Below are 19,924 nucleotides of genomic sequence, written 5' to 3'. Positions count from 1 at the left end.
TTGCATTGTTTTTTTTTTTATTAATTTCTCACTGCTTGTGAATATTAACCATCAAGTAAGAATAAAATTGATCTGCTGGCTCATGAAAATACATAATACCATTTATTACATCCTTTGTAGAGGGCATTTAAAGGGGAAAACATGAGACAGAACCATGTACTCTTGTAATGTATAATATGCAATGGCTTGCTAGTGTGCAAATGCATGTTTTTTATAGGTCTAAGTGTTTCAAATGAGATGACTGTTCATGTTTCCTCCGAGTTTAAATACACAAAATAAGGAAGAAATGAAAATGAGGAAAGTCCCTGAAGCGTTGATTTTTCAGCTTGTAATGCAAATATGGACGTGATACAAAAGGAACAGAGAGACCACTTTTTAAAGTCAGACAGCGTGGTTCCTTTACCGAAACAAATATTTGTGTCTGCTGCTGGGTTCTTTATTAACCATTTGTTTTGAAGTTGTTGCTTTTTTTATGTCCAGAAGAATGTTGTAGTCTGTTAGTTCTGAGGCAGTTTATTGCATTGGATTTCAAATCTCTTGATATGAAGGAAAAAAAGCAACAGTGCAACCTTGCAGAAGAATTTTTCTGACAGAATGTAAGGATAGAAATAAAAAGAATATTTGTCTCAACAGAATGTGTTAGGCTGACCAGACTTTTTAACACTACATGCTGGTTTTAGTTTATGCAGGCCTCATTGGGTAAATGTTCTATACGCTATTGGGACTGTTTATAATACCTCAAAGTTATATAAAATCTATTTTAAAAATGTATGACTCCATCTGGTTGAGAAATGCATATTTTTAGTAGAAATATAATTGTTTTGGGTAAGAGTTCAGTCTTTATGTGTAAGCTCTTTTTACATATGGCCACTTACAGCCAGGCAATACTTTATAAAGTTATTAAATCACAATGTTTTCAGTTCACTTAAAAGTTTAATATGTAAATCAGCAGGTGCAGTTTTATGGAAGCAGAGCTACTCTGACCAGTAAGAAGTCTTTAAGTCAACACACATTTTCTGTGCTGGAAAAAGATGAACAGGATCTCAAACATGGGGAGACTGTGAATGATTGCAACGGAAGAGTTATTCCTCGCTTGATGATCCGAGCTCCCACCATGGAAGAGGTTGGTTGTTACTCTAAAATTAATCCAGAACGGAGTGAGATCTTATAATTGTTCATTTTACATAATTTAAAGAATTTCTTGAAATATTCCATAGTCTGCTCAATGTTATGAAGACAAAGAGAAGTCACTGAGCTCGGTGCACAGCACCCTTCATCTGAATGAACCTGGCTTAAAACAGAGATCTTCCAGTGCTGCGACTGTGCTCTCTGCTGTAGAAGGTAAAGTGCTAAAATGAAGCAAACAGCAGACCCACATAATACATAAACATTATATTTTTTAGTCTGCAGATGTATTTAAAGTTCCTTTAGTAGAGCAGTTCCAACAGTTTTCTTGCTAGGCCCCCAGGTTTCACACAAATGTTTTCAATTACCCCTTTATTTAAGTATCTATCTATCTATCTATCTATCTATCTATCTATCTATCTATCTATCTATCTATCTATCTATCTATCTATCTATCTATCTATCTATCTATCTATCTATCTATCTATCTATCTATCTATCTATCTATCTATCTATCTATCTATCTATCTGTATGCATACATATATGTGTATGTATAATAGATAAAACAGGTAAACAAGGTGAATGAAATTTTGTTGAGCAACACTTTGAGGCAATCTCTGAAATCTGGTGTTTTCTGTAACGTTCAGGAATGTTCTGTACCTCCTGACAGGTATGTTGGTTCACTGTTCATGTAAAGTATTGTAATTTGTCTGGGACAGTTTGTTTTTTTAGAATTATTTTTGGAAAGAAAATTCAAAATAAATATTTTTTTTATTAAATTACCTTTCTTTTTAAGTTTAGTGATATTTTAATTACTAGTGTGAATTTATATATATTTTTTAATGGGGGGGTATGTCAAATCTCAAGTACAATTTTACATATTATAATAAGAGAACTTATATCTCATAAAAAAAAAAAAATTCTACATTGCTCTCAATACACCTTTTTTAGTAATACATCTAAAAAGAAAAAGGGTAATTTTTTCAATTCATTTCCACTGTGCCCCCTGCTATTACACTGCCCCCCTCCTGGGTGGCACACTCCCCTTCACTCTGGGGACATCTGCTTAAAGGAATAGTATACCCAAAACATGATTAGCCTTCATTTTCTACTCACCCCCATGCTGAACAACACTCTGGAGTACTTTTTTGATATCTCAAATGCATCTGGAGATCTGGGAGGCTTCTTGCTGTCTGCTGACATTCAAATAATGGAGGTCTATGGCGCCCGAGACAGAAAGGTCCATAAAAGTCCACAAAAAACGTGTCAATATTCCTCCATACTGCTCGTCCAATGTATTCCAAGTGTCCTGAGTGGGTAGCGTCCATAATTTACTCGAAACAAAGTCATTTAGAATGTTTTTAGAGCATAAACAGTAGTGTATAGGATTTCCTAAAAGCGCGTTCACGAGTCTACGGAAACCGCGGCAGACCAAACCAGACTAAAGTGCGCATTCAGCTCGGCAAAGAACTCATGCTCTTCCTCAACACTGAAGTCCTCAGACATTTTTCTTTCGTTGTTTCTTTCTTTGCACAGGTAAACAGCACATTTCTTCTTCTACGCTTGCATTATCGGCAGAGCAGACGGTGAATTCGCACTTTCATCTGGTTTGGTCTGCCGCGGTTTCCGTAGACTCGTGAACGCGCTTTTAGGAAATCCTATACACTGCTGTTTATGCTCTAAAAACATTCTAAATGACTTCGTTTCGAGTAAATTATGGACGCTACCCACTCAGGACACTTGGAATACATTGGACGAGCAGTATGGAGAAATATTGACACGTTTTTTGTGGACTTTTATGGACCTTTCTGCCTCGGGCACCATAGACCTCCATTATTTGAATGTCAGCAGACAGCAAGAAGCCTCCCAGATCTCTAGATGCATTTGAGATATCAAAAAAGTACTCCAGAGTGTTGTTCAGCATGGGGGTGAGTAGAAAATGAAGGCTAATCATGTTTTGGGTGTACTATTCCTTTAAGAAGATTAAAACATTTGGTGCTGTAACTGGATATTTTTCCTAATAGGTCTGTTAACAAGTGATCAATTACAATAAAGACACTATTAAATATTTTCAAACATATTTTATTTTGTTGTATTTTACATTTTTTCTTTACATTTACTTTTTGAAATAATTTGCAGACCCTAATTAGTAGTTTCAAGACCCAGAATACAGTCCTCCAGACAACTATGTCAGTTTTTAGGACCCCACTCTACTGGCTGAGATTATCAAACCGTTTTAACACTGTTATTTATTTCAAGATAAGATCAGCGTTGTTTTTGGCTTTACACGCTGAGGGCTAATCATGCTGTATCCCTCGTAAATCCCAATCAGCATTTAGTGTCATGCCCTTCTGGTGTTAAGCTTGGGCTATTTTAGCCTAGTAAAGTAGCTGCCAATATGGCTGCCATATAGTGCAGATAGAGTATAAATACAGTGTGCATAATAGCCTCTTTTCTTTGAGATTATTCTTTCTCGTTTGTTTTCTAGAGCTGGAGGAAGCTCAGAGACCCTGCCCACCATGCTGGTACAAATTTGCAGACATGTTCTTAAAGTGGGATTGCTGTGACACCTGGGTTGTTTTAAAAAAGTGGGTAAACTTTGTGGTGATGGATCCCTTTGTTGACCTCGCTATTACAATATGCATCGTTCTCAACACCCTTTTCATGGCGATGGAGCACTACCCTATGACAAAAGAGTTTAATGATATGCTTTCAGTTGGAAATCTGGTATGTATTTATCACATTTAAACATAGAGGAATAATTCAGCACCTTTCCATCTTTTGAAGTTTATCTATACTTTCTTTTAGGTTTTTACTGGGATTTTTGCAGCTGAAATGTTTTTCAAGCTTATCGCCATGGATCCCTACTATTATTTCCAAGTTGGCTGGAATATTTTTGACAGTATAATTGTCACTCTCAGCCTGGTGGAGTTGGGACTGGCAAACGTCCAGGGGTTGTCTGTCCTAAGATCTTTCCGTTTGGTAAGACAGTGCAGATCAGATCAACCACTAACTTCATAGTTCATTCTTTCAATTCTATTGACACATCAAGAACATAAACTGAAAGTGAAGCAAAAAATGCTGTTAAAAACAGAATTATTATTTTTTTAGGATAATAATGAAAGAATTAACATGGAAAATGTTACTTAATTTTGCCAAACAGTATAACATCAAATTTTAACCATTTATTGTGTAATTGAAAATTATTGATTAAAAGCCAAAAATAAATAGAATTAACTTACGGTATAAATCCACAAAGCAAGCAGTAGCTTAACCTGTTAACTGTCGCGTCCCTGCAGGACATGTGTGGTGCCCAATGGCGTAACTATTGGTAAGCAGGGACAGCAGTTGCTTAGGGGCCCCCAACTTCTTAGGTGCCCCGTCACTGACACCTGGTGGGTCCCCTACGCAATTGTGGACTAGGACGTCTCTTTGCAGTTGTAGTGGTGCAAAAAAATCCTTTTAAACCCACTTGATACTAGATTGACTGACCAGACATTATTTATATCCAAACATATGGGAGATTTCAACAGGATGGTGAGCAGCTTAAACACAACACCAGTAGCAAAGCAGACAGTGGTACTTTTAATTACTATGTTAATTACTGAACATAGTTCGTTAGACGGTTAGTAAAAAATACACTCATATAATATGTATCAAACCGCAATAAAGATCTTAAAAGAACAACGTATTTGAGTATTTTATTTGTTACAATACAACTTGGAATTATGCATTATCCAGAGCGTAGATTAAAACCATAACCGTCACGTACAATGTGTTAGCGACGATGGATACCAAAAAGAGGAACTTAAGCGGATTCCAGTAAAGAAAATTGTTGTAGCCTCGTGAGACCATCCTGATCTCGCGAGCTTTCAAGGTTTCACTCGCAGATCAGTCTGGAGACTCTCCGTTAAAGAAAATTTGGAGCCGTTCACCAAACGAACGTCCAATCAGCGTTGGCTTTGAGGCGGGTTGAGGTGTGACGCAACGAGAAGCGCGACAGTTCAGTCTAAAGAACATGGCGGCTTCAGCCGATGAAACTAGCGTTAGATTGGCTATCGAGCAAGTTTCATCGGAATTACAGAGTATTTCTTCACTGAAAGAAGAGCAAAACACTGCTCTGGAGGCTTTTCTCAGAGGAAAAGATGTTTTTGCTCTTCTCAAGACTAGTTTCGGCAAAAGTAGCCTGGCTTGTGGTTGTGTATTCGTCGTCGCTCTGTTAGTACATCATATGCTTCGTTGATCTGATTGGTTTATTTGGCCCGTCTATCACCAACATAGGCCAATCAGCTAACCAGTATTTTCGCCCCTTCCCAAAATTACTTCAACGGAAGGTTTCCAGATGGATATGGATATGGATATGAGTCAGGTTACTATTGTTGTGTCGTTACGCCATTGGTGTTGCGTCCAATTTTCAGCCTCATTCTGCCAAAATAAATCTATTGTCTCCCAAAAGTTAAAGAACAGCAGTTGATTTAATTTATGCTCTTTCAGCCATTTCAATTGTATTTGGTGACAAATGCTAAATTGTGTTTTAGATTTTCATTTTCGGTACATTGTTTGTACATTTCAAATTACAAATGCAGCGTTTACCCATTTTTCCCTAATATGTTCATGAATATGCTGGTGAAGATTCTCAGTCATCCAGGTCATAGTCATTCGAAAAAAGTAAAAAAACAATCCACTGGACTTTGTTTCCAAGTTGGAAGACGTTTCGCTTCCCATGCAGGACGCTTTTTCAGTTCAAAATATCAGAAATATTGTTGAGTTTCAGGCTTTATACAGTGGGTTAACAATCATGTTCATGAATATAATTACAATTTAAAAACTCCAATTTCAACAAAAAAAAAAAAAACAATAGGTTTGCCACTTATTCTTCAAAATGAGCTCTATCTGAATGCTACTTACTAGTAAAATGATAATCATAGCTCATAACTACTCAACGACTGTGCAGTTAGGAATAATTTGTCATTCCAGTAACATTCTGTTTCTCTGTCTTCTGATGGCGTTAGCTTCGTGTCTTCAAACTGGCAAAGTCTTGGCCCACGCTCAACATGCTTATCAAGATTATTGGTAACTCAGTGGGAGCTTTGGGAAACCTGACCTTGGTGCTGGCCATCATCGTCTTTATTTTTGCAGTAGTGGGCATGCAGCTCTTTGGAAAGAGCTACAAGGACTGTGTTTGTAAGATCTCTGAAGACTGTGAGCTGCCACGCTGGCACATGAACGACTTCTTCCACTCTTTCCTCATCATTTTCCGTGTTCTGTGCGGCGAGTGGATCGAGACCATGTGGGACTGCATGGAAGTGGCCGGACCTGCGATGTGCTTAATCGTCTTCATGATGGTCATGGTCATTGGAAATCTAGTGGTGAGTTAAACAGCCCAAAAATAATTTTGCTTTAAGTCTGAAAAATGCAGATTGTAGAGCAGGGGCGTCTCTAGGTTTAAGAGACAAGGTGGCTCAGCCCCTAGAAGATAATGCGCGCGCCGAATTTTTTCAGTGCACCTGCTAAGGCATTGTCTAAGACAAGGGTGTAACTTTGTGTTGAAAGTTGGTGGGGACGGCTCATAAGGAATGGGAGGTCCCTGCGCGACGCCTTTTTTTTTTTGTTGGAAAGGATAAAGCCAAAAAAATGCGAATAACATTTATCAATTTAATGCTTACAGTTGAAAACATAACTGTTACAATATTCACTTATATATTTTGTGCAAAAAATATCACATAAATCTAAACAGACAGTACAAATCAAAGAAATCAAATAAATATATAAATTTTGTAGAACATTTATTGACAGTCAATTTTGGGTCACTTTTTAAAATTAATTTACTTTTAAACCAGGACTCGGACAAGATCTTATGGGGCCTTAAGCAGAATATGATTAAGCAACTCCGTCTTTCTGTCAAGAACATCCACTAGCAGGGTATCCAGGGGGGGATTTACCATTAGGCAATACTAGGCAGTTGCCTAGGGCCCCAAGTTCTGGGGGCCCCATAAAACTCTGTTTCCATGTATGGTTAATACAACTAATCCTTATTTGTGCACATTAATTATGTTTTTGATAAAAATTATTTGGCTAAAATGCCATCAGAACGCTGATAAATAGAGAGGAAAAAGGGACAAGAAGAGAGGGACAAAACCTAGAACAAATAATGGATGTCTATTCTATTAACATTTCTCTATCTGTAGAATGGGTCTGTTTTATGGGTTTACTTCTCAGGGGGCCCCCTGCCTGTCTTTGCCTAGGGCCCCAAATTTCCTAAATCCGCCCCTGAGGGTATCAATACTGATTTGATAGAATCTGGGAGAGCGGACTATGTTCAACCATCCATTTTCTTTAACCTTATCCCTCAGTGGGATCAGGAGGTGCTGCTGCATATCTCTAGCCACGTTCTGGGTGAGAGGTGGGATCACCCTGGACAGGTCACCAGTCTGTCGCAGTATGTTCAACCAGCTTAAAAGTAATCGGTAATCAGATTTATTGTTTGCACTTTTACTAAGTGAACTTTCTAACTCCCTTAAATCTGAAATTCCAATGCCAAAATTGTTTAAATCGTTTATCTTTGGACCCCCTGCAGAGTGACGTCACACCTGCAAGATCCTATCCTTACCTTCCTGCTAGATTGCAAAAAGCAGCTTGCTCATGAGTTGTCAACATAACACGCTAAATCTTAAATGTACGTGTACATATAAAAGAAAAAGGGGCGCAGTGCTTGCTACTGAATGGCAACACTATCAAAGTCAGGAAAAAGTTTTAAGTAAAGCCGGGATTAAAACAGTAGCTACAGGAAGCTTCAAATAAAAGGTGTTCTTTATGTTCAACCTAAACACCAACTCCGATAGACCATCAGTAGAGCAGGTGTTTAAATTAATCAATCACTGCTGCGAAAGCTTATAGCAGTGAAAGCTAATATACCACAGCCATCACTTAATAAACGCAAAATAAACAACCCTCTAAAAACGGAAAACTGTAATGGACTGAAAGTCCTGTTTTTTATGTGGGAAATTATTTGCGTGTGTTTTAGTAATTCTGATATATTGGCGCTGTTGTCTGTTTCTATGGCAACGATACTGAATGTAGTGTAGCTTAGAGACCTGCATGGGTCGAGTTTTACCAACCCGCACCCGCCCGAACCCGTTAGGATGACTACCGAACCCGACCCGTCACCCGCGGATATCTTCAATTCAAATGTTATGGGGAGAGGGCGGAGGGGGGTGATGGGGAGAAAGCGAGAGGCAACAGATTCTTTTTTCTGAGTTTTTTGTCGGGGTTTGTGGACGGTGAGCAGCGGGGAGAACTTTTTTTTATTTTCTTTCTGAGGAGCGGCATGAATGGGGTTTTAATCAGATATACACAGCACCGAAAGCAAAATACGTGTACAAAATATTGGTGGGGACATGTCCACACCAGTCCTTAAGGAAGTTACGCCTATGATTGTTCAGATTAACTTGTCTTCTTTATGGCTTTTATTCGGTGCTTTACTGCATTTGTTTTGGGAAAATATGAGGAAAAAATAAATACAGAAAAAAAATATATATTTTTTTTAAATCGCAAAATAATTATAGGGTGGCTAATGCCAAAGAAAGGTTGACTGAAGCCACCCTTAAATAGGTCTAACGACGCTTATGTTGTAGAGGTGTAATTATTATTATTTTTTTGGTTGCAATGAGGGCCAGTTTGACAAATATATTATTTATTCTGGATATGTTATTCTGACAGTAATAATACATTTGTGAAGTGAAATTGTAAGTTAATTTCAACTAACTAAGCTGTATCTCTGAGGTCCAAAATATGAGCCACTGTATCTCCTGTCAGGGGGGATTTAGGCAATGCTAGGCAGTTGCCTAGGGCCCCCAGTTACTGGGGGTCCTATGAAACTCTGTTTAATGTATGGTTAATACAACTATTCCTTATTTGTGAACATTAATTATGTTTTTAAGGAAAATCCTTTTGCTAAAATGCAATCCAAATGCCTATACCGGTAATATTAGTGTCTCTGAAAAGATGGACTGGGTTATTTACTTTTGCCGTCGTCTTTTTTGGAAACACAGGAAGGAACTATTAGCTAAGTGAGCTTAGTGCTTGGAAAAAAAATTCATTTCTTTTGAGGCAGCATGAAAAGTCAGCTGAGTACAAAACATAGAGAGGAAAACAACAAGAAAAGGGAACAAAAGAGAGGGACAAAATCTAGAACTAATATTGTATCTCTATTCTATTAAAATTTCTGTATCTGTACAATGGGTCTGTTTTATATGTCGTCTTCTCGATTCAGGGGGCCCCATACCTGTCTTTGCCTAGGGCCCCAAATTTCCTAAATCCGCCCCTGACTCCTGTAAAGATATTTAGTTGCCCAATTGTTTTGTAATAGTTCTCTAAAGTCAGTGTTAGTTTATATTAATACCACAAATACAAGATTTTGTGGACAACTTGTCTTTCTGTTGGATCGTTAACCCCAAGCTGCCGTTGCATGAACAGCTTGTATGCAAGGATCAATCTGTTTTCTTATGTAAAGAAAGTATAAAATGAACTACATATTTTAACTGAGTCGTTTATAAAATACATAAGCTAACAATTACTTAAGAAACGCATTCAACACAGATTAAAATTTTATTTTATGTTGAAAATAAAACATCTATGTTCAGGCTTTGACCTTTTATCTTTGCTTTGGGTATTAAGGCCCTGTAGAGGATCACTGTCAGACATCATTACAGGATCATATTTTATTGTGAGGGCCAAAACAATTTCCTCTCAGGTTATTCATAGAAATAAAAAGGAAATGGCTCATCGTCAAGCTCTGACTGAAGTATTGGGTCAACTATGTCTTGCAAACATAAACACAGTTTTCTGGGTGCCTTACATCTTCGCATTCAACACAAGATGCAAATTATCTGCATTAAATTAAAGGTGAATAGTTAAAATAAAGGCAGAACTTCTATGTTGATTCAACCACTTGAACCTGCAAACTGAGGTCTTGACCTTGTGCATTTGCTGAGATTCAAGTGAGCCGGCTACTGCTTCAGGAGCAAACACCAACAGCTGAGCGAGCAAAGCTCAGGTGGCAAAGGGGCTTACCGGGGGCAAAGCTAAAGTCATTTGATAGCAGGGTTGATTATAACTGATGCAGAAATAAATCATGTTTCCCCATAAACAGGAATAAAAGTATGACATATTTTAATGACATGCTATTGAAATATGAAGGCTGGATATAAATACTAAAGTAATGAATTCATGCAGTTTCATTAATTGTTCTTATTGGATTGAAGATTTATTTACTTACACCAGTGAGCTACTTTATCACACCCTCTATTGGGTCCATTTTTCGGTTAGAACTTCCTGTTTTATTCATGGAATTCCTCCAAAATGGTGTTTGAAACAATGCACAATGCATGAGTTCACCCCAATCTATCCTTGTGTGGCCTCATCCATCCATTTATTCATTTTCTAACACCCATCTCCAGTTGTCAATGGGTGAGAGGCAGGGTACACCCTGGACAGGTCGCCAGTCCATCACAGGGCAACACAGAGACAAACAGGACAAACATCCACTCACGCACACACTCACACCTAAGGAGAATTTAGAGAATTAACCTAACAGTCAAGTTTTTGGACTGTGGGAGGAAGCCGGAGTACCCGGAGAGAACCCATGCACACACAGGGAGAACATGCAAACTCCATGCAGAAAGACCCCGGGCGGGGATCGAACCCAGAACATTCTTGCCACTGAGCTTGTGTAGCCTCAGTTATACCTAAACAATGTACAGTGAGCATGAAAATGAATCTGTACTTCCCTTTACTCTTATTTTTAGTATTTAGTCTTCTACCAAATGTCTTATTTGCCTGGTGTGCTTGTGTTGTAGCTCTGTAGCCATGTAGCTCTAATAACCTGCTAAACAGGAAGAGAGATCATTAGAGTGAATACTTTCGAGATATAGGTATGTCTACATTAGCAGGCTAGCAACGGGTTTTTTGTGTGACCTGATTCCAAACAAGACCAGAATTCTGTTTCTAATAACAGAGACCTGTATGAAGATGAAATCTAATCCTCCTGTGTTTATGTGTGAATGATCAGAATTGTAATTCAAAGCATTAAACCCATCAATCTTTCTTCTCAGGTGTTGAACCTCTTCTTGGCCTTGCTACTCAGTTCATTCAGTGGAGACAACCTCTCAGCGGTGGATGACGACGGAGAGATGAACAATCTACAGATTGCTATTGGGAGGATCTCACGAGGCATTGAGTGGTTAAAAGGATTTATCGTACAACGAATCCAGCATGTACTTGGGAAACGATTCAAGGACACTGATAAGGACATCATGGATGATGTCAAGAATAAAAGTGAGGAAGTTGAAATGAACCATTTTGATTCCAGTCTGGCTTTTAAAGCCCCTGATGGGATATTAGATGACCCAGTGCAAAGCCAACCCACAGGATTCACTGTGGATGAAGATTTCACTTTGAACGTGCCAATTGCTGAAGGAGAATCTGATTATGACAATCTGAGTGACGATGATGAGGATGATGAAGACGATACAGAAGATAGTGATCTTTCTGAGAGCCCACTGCAGAGAGACGATCAGGAAAACACAGTAAGACACAAGCAAATAATAATAATTACACTTTAATTTGAGGGATTTGTTTACAGACATGTCTTCTGATATCTTTATTGTATCTTTTGTTTAGAAATTATTCCAGAAAACCCTAGAAGAAGAAACTAGTGTTCCTGAGAAAACTAAAGTAAGAAGGTCTATATCAGTAACTCTGTTTATTATTGTTTTCAACTGGGGCCCAGATAGATACTAATGCAATTCTTTACTTTTTACCATAAATGAGCATGATGACGGGGATTCTTCAGTCTGCAGCACAGCTGACTATCAACCGCCGGAGCCTGAGCCTGAAAAAGAGGAGGAGGAAGAACCGGAACCACCGGAGCCAGAGGCGTGCTTCACTGAGAGTATGACCAAACACTCATAAGAATAGCTTAGTCAATAAATTTAAAATCATAACAGGCCACTTAATGAAAAATACCATGTTTTCTCCTATTCTTTAGACTGTGTGAGCAAATGGCCATGTCTGACTGTGGATATAACCAGTGGCAAAGGAAAAAAATGGTGGAATCTTAGAAAAACGTGTTTCAACATAGTGGAGCATGACTGGTTTGAAACCTTCATCATCTTCATGATCCTCCTCAGCAGCGGCGCTCTGGTGAGAGCAGTCATCCCACTATGTAATCCAGAAATCTTTATTTTTTCATAGAACATTCAGACGATGCTCTTTTTTCTCACAGGCCTTTGAAGATATATACATAGAAAGACGACGAACCATTAAAATAATTCTTGAATATGCAGACAAGGTTTTCACCTACGTGTTTGTCATTGAGATGCTCCTTAAATGGGTCGCATACGGCTTCAAGGCCTATTTCACCAACGCTTGGTGTTGGTTAGACTTCTTCATCGTGGATGTAAGTCTATTTGGGAAGTTCCAAAGTTGGCTTACACAATTTGTAACAGAAAAAAATATATATAGTCAAGATTTACATCAGTTTAAGTCTATGCTAACCCCTGAATAGGAAATGTTTTTATTTGCTGGCAGGTTTCCTTGATTAGTTTAGTTGCAAACTGGATTGGCTACTCTGATCTTGGTCCGATAAAATCCCTGAGAACCCTCAGAGCGCTAAGGCCTCTTCGAGCGCTGTCAAGATTTGAAGGAATGAGGGTATGCTCTTTCATTTTGAGTTTCAACGTTAACATTTCATTTGACTGCATGTCTAAAAATAACAAAACTTTGCTATATTGACTGCACTGTTGTAGGACACTGATTGGTTGCCCCCTTTTTTTGCTTGTTAATAGCTTACTAACAACATGGCTGTTTGCTGTAGTAGTAAAAACTAATTTGAGGTTAGTTCAAAACAACTTCAAATATTTGTTTCTTTGTCTTAACAACACAATAGTTGCTGTTCTAATTGTTGACATTTCTGTATAGTTTACATAAGGTATTTCTTTTGTGCAGGTAGTGGTTAATGCTCTGGTTGGAGCGATTCCCTCCATCTTCAATGTACTCCTGGTGTGTCTGATTTTCTGGCTCATCTTCAGCATTATGGGGGTTAATTTGTTTGCGGGGAAGTTCTATCGATGCATAAACACCACCACAGAGGAGCTTTTCCCTATATCTGAGGTCAACAATCGAAGTGAGTGCTTGGCCCTTCAAGAAGCCACACAAGAAGCTCGATGGGTTAACGTCAAAATTAACTATGACAATGTTGGCACGGGCTACCTCTCCCTGCTTCAAGTGGTGAGGATCGTTTTTTTTTTTTTTTTTTTTTGTTTGTATTGTTTCCTTTTAAAGGGAAATGTTTGTCTTGATTTTTTGGGGCCAAATATTTTAAGATTATTCTGTCTGATTCCAGGCAACTTTTAAAGGGTGGATGGACATAATGTATGCTGCTGTTGACTCAAGAGAGGTATTAACCTTCACTGTTATGTATACATTGGTATTACATAAAACACCACAGTTTTTTAACAATGCATCCTTAGTTCAGGGTCAAACTGAACTCTTATCCTGCATGTGATATCTCTGAACCTAGTTTAAGTCCTATTTTTCTCAACATTTTCTCACTTTAAATATAATTTTCTAATTTTATATAATATCCATTACCCTGAAATGCAAACTTGAATGTTGTACTCAGAATCCACCCTGATCAACAGGCCATATTCTGCCGTGATAAGTCTCACTTTGCACCACAGACTTTTTATTTTTATTATGTTAGATAACTGCAAACTTTGGTGTTGGTTTGATGCTTAGCGCCACTCAGTGAATGGTACAGTTTGTATTATCCAGAGAGGGAACCCCTCCTGCACTACATTAATTAGCCAATATGTCCCTCAATCACAAAATTTGTATTTTTTTTTATTATATTATAATGAATTTGATCTTAGAGAGAATGATAATTTATTTTATAGTTGATTTTATGTTAAAAAAAACCACATTTCTATACATATCAAAACATATAAGATAAGACTATTACATTTACCTTAGAAATTGATTGAGAATTATTGATACCCACTCATTTAGCCTATTAAATGCGTGTCATTTATGGTGTTACGTCCAAAGACACAACATATTTGAGGACACGAGACAAAAGATGAGGGTTCAAAAAAAGATATTTTATTAATAAATCTTCTCCTCTTTAACTTTTCTTTGCTCGCCTTCTTCTGATTTTCTGAGAAGAGAAAAAGAGTTAAAGGCCCTCAAATCCCGTGCCCCAAAAAGTAAAAATAGAAACCCAAAGTAACAACAGAAAGTTGGACCTGGCAGGCCGATCAAACAGAATAAAACGGTACAGCAGGGGGCCAACCCTATACAGGGCCGTCGAAGCCCCTACTAGTACCGGACTAAAGGCCAAAAATAACCTAAGCAAAAGAAAAATCGAAAACAGGACAACCGGTCCCGCCAGGCCAAAAACCTCAAGAAAAAAGTAAGAAACAGTTAACAAAAATACCGCATGGCAGGCTGGAACGTCCGCTGCAGGCCGCAGCGACAAGACAAGTGCGCACCGCGCACGATGGAACAAGTGGAAGCAGGTGGAAAAGCGGCGTCCAAGCGAAGTTGGAAAGGAACGCCCCAACATGCTGAAAGCCAGCCTATTTATAGGCGGACGACAGCACCACAAATTAATGTAATTAACTCGCTAAAAGAATCCCAAAATATATTAACAAAAGATCCTTCAACTAAAGTCTGTAAGAAAACAAAGAAAAGAAATAGACAAAAATCCTAATGTCCCCGAAGCACATAACAATGGTGAGATCTCAAGCAAAACACAGAGAGCAGAAAAAACTACATCTGCATAACACTCTTCCAGGTGTTTGTGTTTCAGGCCTAAGCTTTTACATTTTTTCTATATAGGTTGAGGAGCAACCATCTTATGAAATCAACCTTTACATGTACATCTATTTTGTCATCTTCATCATTTTTGGTTCTTTCTTCACCTTAAATCTTTTCATCGGTGTCATCATTGACAATTTCAACCAACAAAAGAAAAAGATAAGTACTTTCATTAAAGGAGTTTGTGCTAGAGTTTGTACGATTTATTTGAAAAATCTGTTATTGTTTTGTTCTATGTCTGCACTTTGGAGATGAAGACATTTTTATGACAGATGAACAGAAAAAATACTACGAGGCCATGAAGAAACTCGGTTCAAAGAAGCCACAGAAGCCAATTCCACGACCAAAGGCAAGTAAGAGCTGCAGGGTCATTGCTCATGTCTGTAAGCCACTTACAGGCATGAGCAATCAATTAATATCACAGGCCATGGTTAGTTCAGTTCTTTTTCATGTGCATCTCAGACCCAAGCATGGCCAGCAGGTGTCACTGTGTAATATTAAGAGATAACAACTGACAGGAGGATACATCATGGAAATTGAGCTTTAAGAGACTAAAAACAAAAGTACATGAAGAAACTGCAGTCCAAAACGTTTAGACTGAACTTAGTGGGTGCAACCAGCAGATATAATTGCAAAAGGCTTTCAATCTCTTGTTTTACAAGCAGGAGTATTTTTTTGTGAACAAGTGATCTTTTTCTATGTGATGGCAGAGATCTGATAGAGGAAAATACAGTCTAAAGCAATTTTTATACCACAGAGATTTGTATGCTATACAAAGATGATCTGCAATGTTTTCAACCACCCATACAAACATGTTTGGTAAAAGATCAAATCAGACATTTTTTAAGTTGGTTGAAAATATAAAAGATGATGAATGTTACCATCTGAATTAGATAACAAAAAGAACAACATTTGTTTTTCATCATCTGACCTGCTTTTTACTGACTGTTTCCTTTCAACTTTGATTTAAGCTGTAGATTTAGACAGATGATGATGTGGATCAGTGGCTAAAAAGATGTAAGATGCCACATTAAGTTAAATGATACAAGTACATAACTCCATTCCCATAATATTGTTGATTATGCTTGTATTTATTAAGAGTTGGGAAGTGTTAAATAAAAATATGCTTTATAACTCTAAATAATTAAGTCCATGAGGAAGCGTTAACCATTTGAAGGTCATTGTGAGCTCATTGGCAGACTTATTTGGCAGTGGGTATGGTCACATAACACCATAAGCAAGGTTGCTGTCAGAGTAAATCAAATATATTCCTCCATCTTCTCAAACTTACCTGGGTACAACTTAGACAGGTTGCCAGGGAAACACAGAGACATACAACCATGCACACACAACTGGACCATTTAGAGATGAGAGTTAACAGTTATGTTTTTGGACAAGCCGGCTAACCCTCTCTGTCTCTCTCTGACTTTGCAGAACCCGGTCCAGGGCATGGTGTTTGATTTCATCAGTCAACAGGTCTTTGACATCTTCATCATGGTTTTAATCTGCCTCAATATGGTGACCATGATGGTAGAAACAGATGACCAAAGCCCGGAGAAAGAGGATTTCCTCTTTAAGTTAAACGTTGCCTTCATCGTTGTCTTCACTGGAGAGTGTGTGTTGAAGCTCTTCGCGCTGAGGCAGTACTTCTTCACCAATGGATGGAATGTTTTTGATTTCATCGTGGTCATCTTGTCAATAGCAGGTGGGCAAGATATGTTAATTGCTTTCACTCTAAACATATCCAGAACCAGCATGTTATAATTAATATTCTCTTTCTTTTCAGGTACAATGCTGTCAGACTTAATTGAGAAGTACTTTGTTTCCCCTACGCTCTTCAGAGTGATCAGACTAGCCAGGATTGGCAGGATTCTGCGCCTTATTAAAGGAGCTAAGGGTATCCGGACGCTTCTTTTTGCCCTAATGATGTCCCTTCCTGCATTGTTTAACATCGGCCTACTTCTTTTCCTGATTATGTTCATCTTCTCTATATTTGGCATGTCAAATTTTGCCTATGTCAAGAAAGAAGCTGGAATTGATGATATTTTTAACTTTGAGACTTTTGGCGGCAGCATCATCTGCTTGTTTCAGATTACGACATCTGCAGGCTGGGATGGGCTTATGCTTCCGATATTGAACAGGGAACCTCCAGACTGTGACCCTGAATTTGAGAATCCAGGGACGGACGTAAAGGGGAACTGTGGAAACCCGGGGATGGGGATGATGTTCTTCTGCAGCTACATCATCATTTCATTCTTGGTGGTGGTCAACATGTACATTGCCATCATCTTGGAGAACTTCAATGTGGCTCAAGAAGAGAGCGGTGACCCACTTTGTGAGGAGGACTTTGAGATGTTCAACGAAACTTGGGAGAAATTTGACTTGGATGGAACGATGTTTATTGAGTACAGCCAGCTTTCAGATTTTTGTGATACTTTGCAGGAGCCTCTCAGGGTGGCCAAGCCCAACCGGCATCATCTGATTAAAATGGATCTGCCCCTGGTTATTGGGGACAGGATCCACTGCTTGGATGTATTGATGGCTGTCACACAGATGGTATTAGGAGATACGGTGGAGATGGCAGCAATGCGGGAAAGCATTGAGGCCAAGTTCGTCCTGAGCAACCCCACGAAGGACTCCTTTGCACCAATTACCACAACAGTACGGCACAAGGAAGAGCAACATGCGGCTGTCGTTCTTCAACGAGCTTACCGCAAATACCTTCTGAAGCGCTGCATATGCCATGCTGCTTTTATGCACAGATTGAAAAGGATTGGTAGAAACAACAAAGGTGAGGATCCTCCTGAGAAAGAAGGGTTGCTTGCACGTAGGCTGGGGATTTTCTATGGAAGTAATACAGACCTTGCCGATGAAATGGAGCAAGAGGTTTTACAAACTGCAGCAAGCCAAGAACTCTTTAACACAAACTGCAAAGAGGTCCAGTGTGGTCAGGAGCCTCATGTGCAGAATGTGATTGTTGTTCCTGTTGAAATTACCAATGCAGTGTTATAACATTCTGCCCCATTTATTAGATATCTGAGAGCGCCACCTGTTTGATAAACTGCTTAGATATTTTTTTCCTCTTGGTATATCTTTACCTGGAAATAAACCCCCATATATTTCAACAAGTGTTTACAGATTTCCAACTTTAAACATACAAAGTGTCCAAACCTTTCTTTTCTGTCAGCCACTTAAAAAGATTAAAGGCATGGCCATTAAAGGCGCGTTTTAATTAAAGTTAAAATCAGAGCTAAAGTTTCTCGTGGTACTGATTATTAAAGAAGATATGAGATCATTTAAAAATGATATCCAAAAATTCCCCAAAAAAAGCAATCAACAATATGCAGCAAAATCTCCTTTTAGAGTAATACAAGTCTGGACCATGAGTTTCCCATTTAACTTTACCAAATAATTCAATAATGTATAGAAAGCGGTTGTGTCTAAATGATGAGTTATTGCCCTATTGGAAGTGGTGGTTACTGTCAATAATCCAGATGCCTGCTGATATAATCTTTTTGCAACATTTTCCATAAAACATTAAGTGTAGAGGGGAGGATGTTCCTTTTCCAGGTGGATCATCTAAATAAGTGGTCCTCCTAATTGTCAATCATTCTGGTGACATGTTTATGTAAGTAAAGCATTGTGGTTAATTCTGTTTTTATTCTTCAGCTCCTTATACAATAACCTTATTTACTATATATAAATACTTCAAAAATTTTGGGTCCTTTCATATTACCTACCTGCTATTTTAAAAAGTCTATTTCTATCAGTAAGGACCGTGCTTTTGGAACTGATGTGAATAAAGGGCTTAGCACCCCATAACATCGTTCTGTCAGGTCTAAAAGCAAACAAGGTGAAAGTCATTGCCTTGGTCACTCCATTTTTCTTGGTAGTTAGAACCTGGACTGGGAAAATGTCCCTATCAAATCAAATTGAGGCGGCTCTGAGTCATTGGAAAACGTGGGTTGTGAATTTAAGTCCAAGCTTTGTCCTTTAGGATGTGTAAATTGTTATACTTGTGGTTATATATGGTTATAATTTATAGTTTAAATGCACTTTGAGTGGCCAGTTAATCTAGGTATTATATATTTTCAACCCATTTGCTGACATGGCTAATTTACGTTTTGTGAGATAAACAAATAGGAGATCCTAATCAATGTTACACCCAGTGGCACTAGAATATCAGTAATACTGTAATGTATTCATAATTCACGTATTCAGAAATCTAAGAAAGATGTTCTTAAATCGATGCAAGTTCAAATCTAACAATTTACTCCAGGCTCAGAAACCTCAGAGGTTCCAAGTCTCTATTCGTTGATGGATCAAGTTTTCTTGTCTTAAAATGGCCACGCATCTAAAGACCCTAACAACCAGAGGTCTGCTGTTGGTAAAACACAGTACTGTCCAGCTACTAGTTAACCCGTAGATTTTACAATCTAAACTACAGAAAAAGTGGATTACAGGGTTTTATCACTGAGCAAAAGGAACAAATACTACACTTTCTCAGAAACTTTGAACCCTTTCAGGTTAGGAGACCCACCCATAGTAGATGTCTTAATTTTCAAAATAAATGTAACTGAGAGCTATTTTTGAGGGGAAAAAAGGTATCCTAACACTGTTACTCACAATTGGAAATTAATTCCAAAATTCTTAGTTCATATTGCACTCTTCAAAATCCTTACATGTTGAAAGTAGCATTTGTCCTAATCCAAAACTTGTGAAAATTTATATTTTAAATGTGTATTTTAAAGAGACATTATAAAAGTTTGTACTCAAAAACATCTTAAAAACAGCATTTGTGTTTGACTGTTTACAACTAAAACATCGTCTGATGAGCAGACCGACACCTCAGTAGTTCAGCACTGATGCAAATATAAGACTGCAGCCTATGGCTGTGTCCAAACGTCCGCCCTAACCCTT

The 19,924-nt window shown here is 38.2% G+C and overlaps 1 protein-coding gene across 1 annotated transcript; it reads left to right on the top strand.

The window, feature by feature from the left end:
* Positions 1 to 952: 952 nt before the first annotated feature.
* Positions 953 to 19,211, top strand: scn4aa (sodium channel, voltage-gated, type IV, alpha, a). Its single transcript, XM_038296969.1, has 17 exons — positions 953 to 1,123; positions 1,218 to 1,341; positions 3,615 to 3,853; positions 3,935 to 4,108; positions 6,139 to 6,495; positions 11,239 to 11,712; positions 11,807 to 11,860; positions 11,957 to 12,077; positions 12,174 to 12,328; positions 12,411 to 12,584; positions 12,716 to 12,838; positions 13,133 to 13,414; positions 13,530 to 13,583; positions 15,026 to 15,163; positions 15,249 to 15,353; positions 16,439 to 16,709; positions 16,791 to 19,211. The coding sequence occupies exons 1-17, from the start codon at positions 1,097 to 1,099 to the stop codon at positions 18,014 to 18,016; spliced, it is 4,098 nt and encodes a 1,365-aa protein (XP_038152897.1). The 5' UTR covers positions 953 to 1,096; the 3' UTR covers positions 18,017 to 19,211.
* Positions 19,212 to 19,924: the final 713 nt, after the last annotated feature.

This window comes from Cyprinodon tularosa, unplaced genomic scaffold (genome assembly GCF_016077235.1).
Source record: "Cyprinodon tularosa strain WSP-4 unplaced genomic scaffold, ASM1607723v1 ctg38, whole genome shotgun sequence".
Taxonomy (NCBI): Eukaryota; Metazoa; Chordata; class Actinopteri; order Cyprinodontiformes; family Cyprinodontidae; genus Cyprinodon; species Cyprinodon tularosa.
The sequence above is the reverse complement of the archived record's forward strand: the minus strand, read 5'-3'. Positions and strand labels throughout refer to the sequence as shown.

Bases quoted from the DNA above. Each gene is read 5' to 3' on its own strand.
- scn4aa (XM_038296969.1), top strand. From the start codon at position 1,097: ATGATCCGAGCTCCCACCATGGAAGAG. The intron at 3,854-3,934 runs GTATGTATTTAT...ACTTTCTTTTAG, and splicing joins TGCTTTCAGTTGGAAATCTG to GTTTTTACTGGGATTTTTGC. The intron at 11,861-11,956 runs GTAAGAAGGTCT...ACCATAAATGAG, and splicing joins GTGTTCCTGAGAAAACTAAA to CATGATGACGGGGATTCTTC.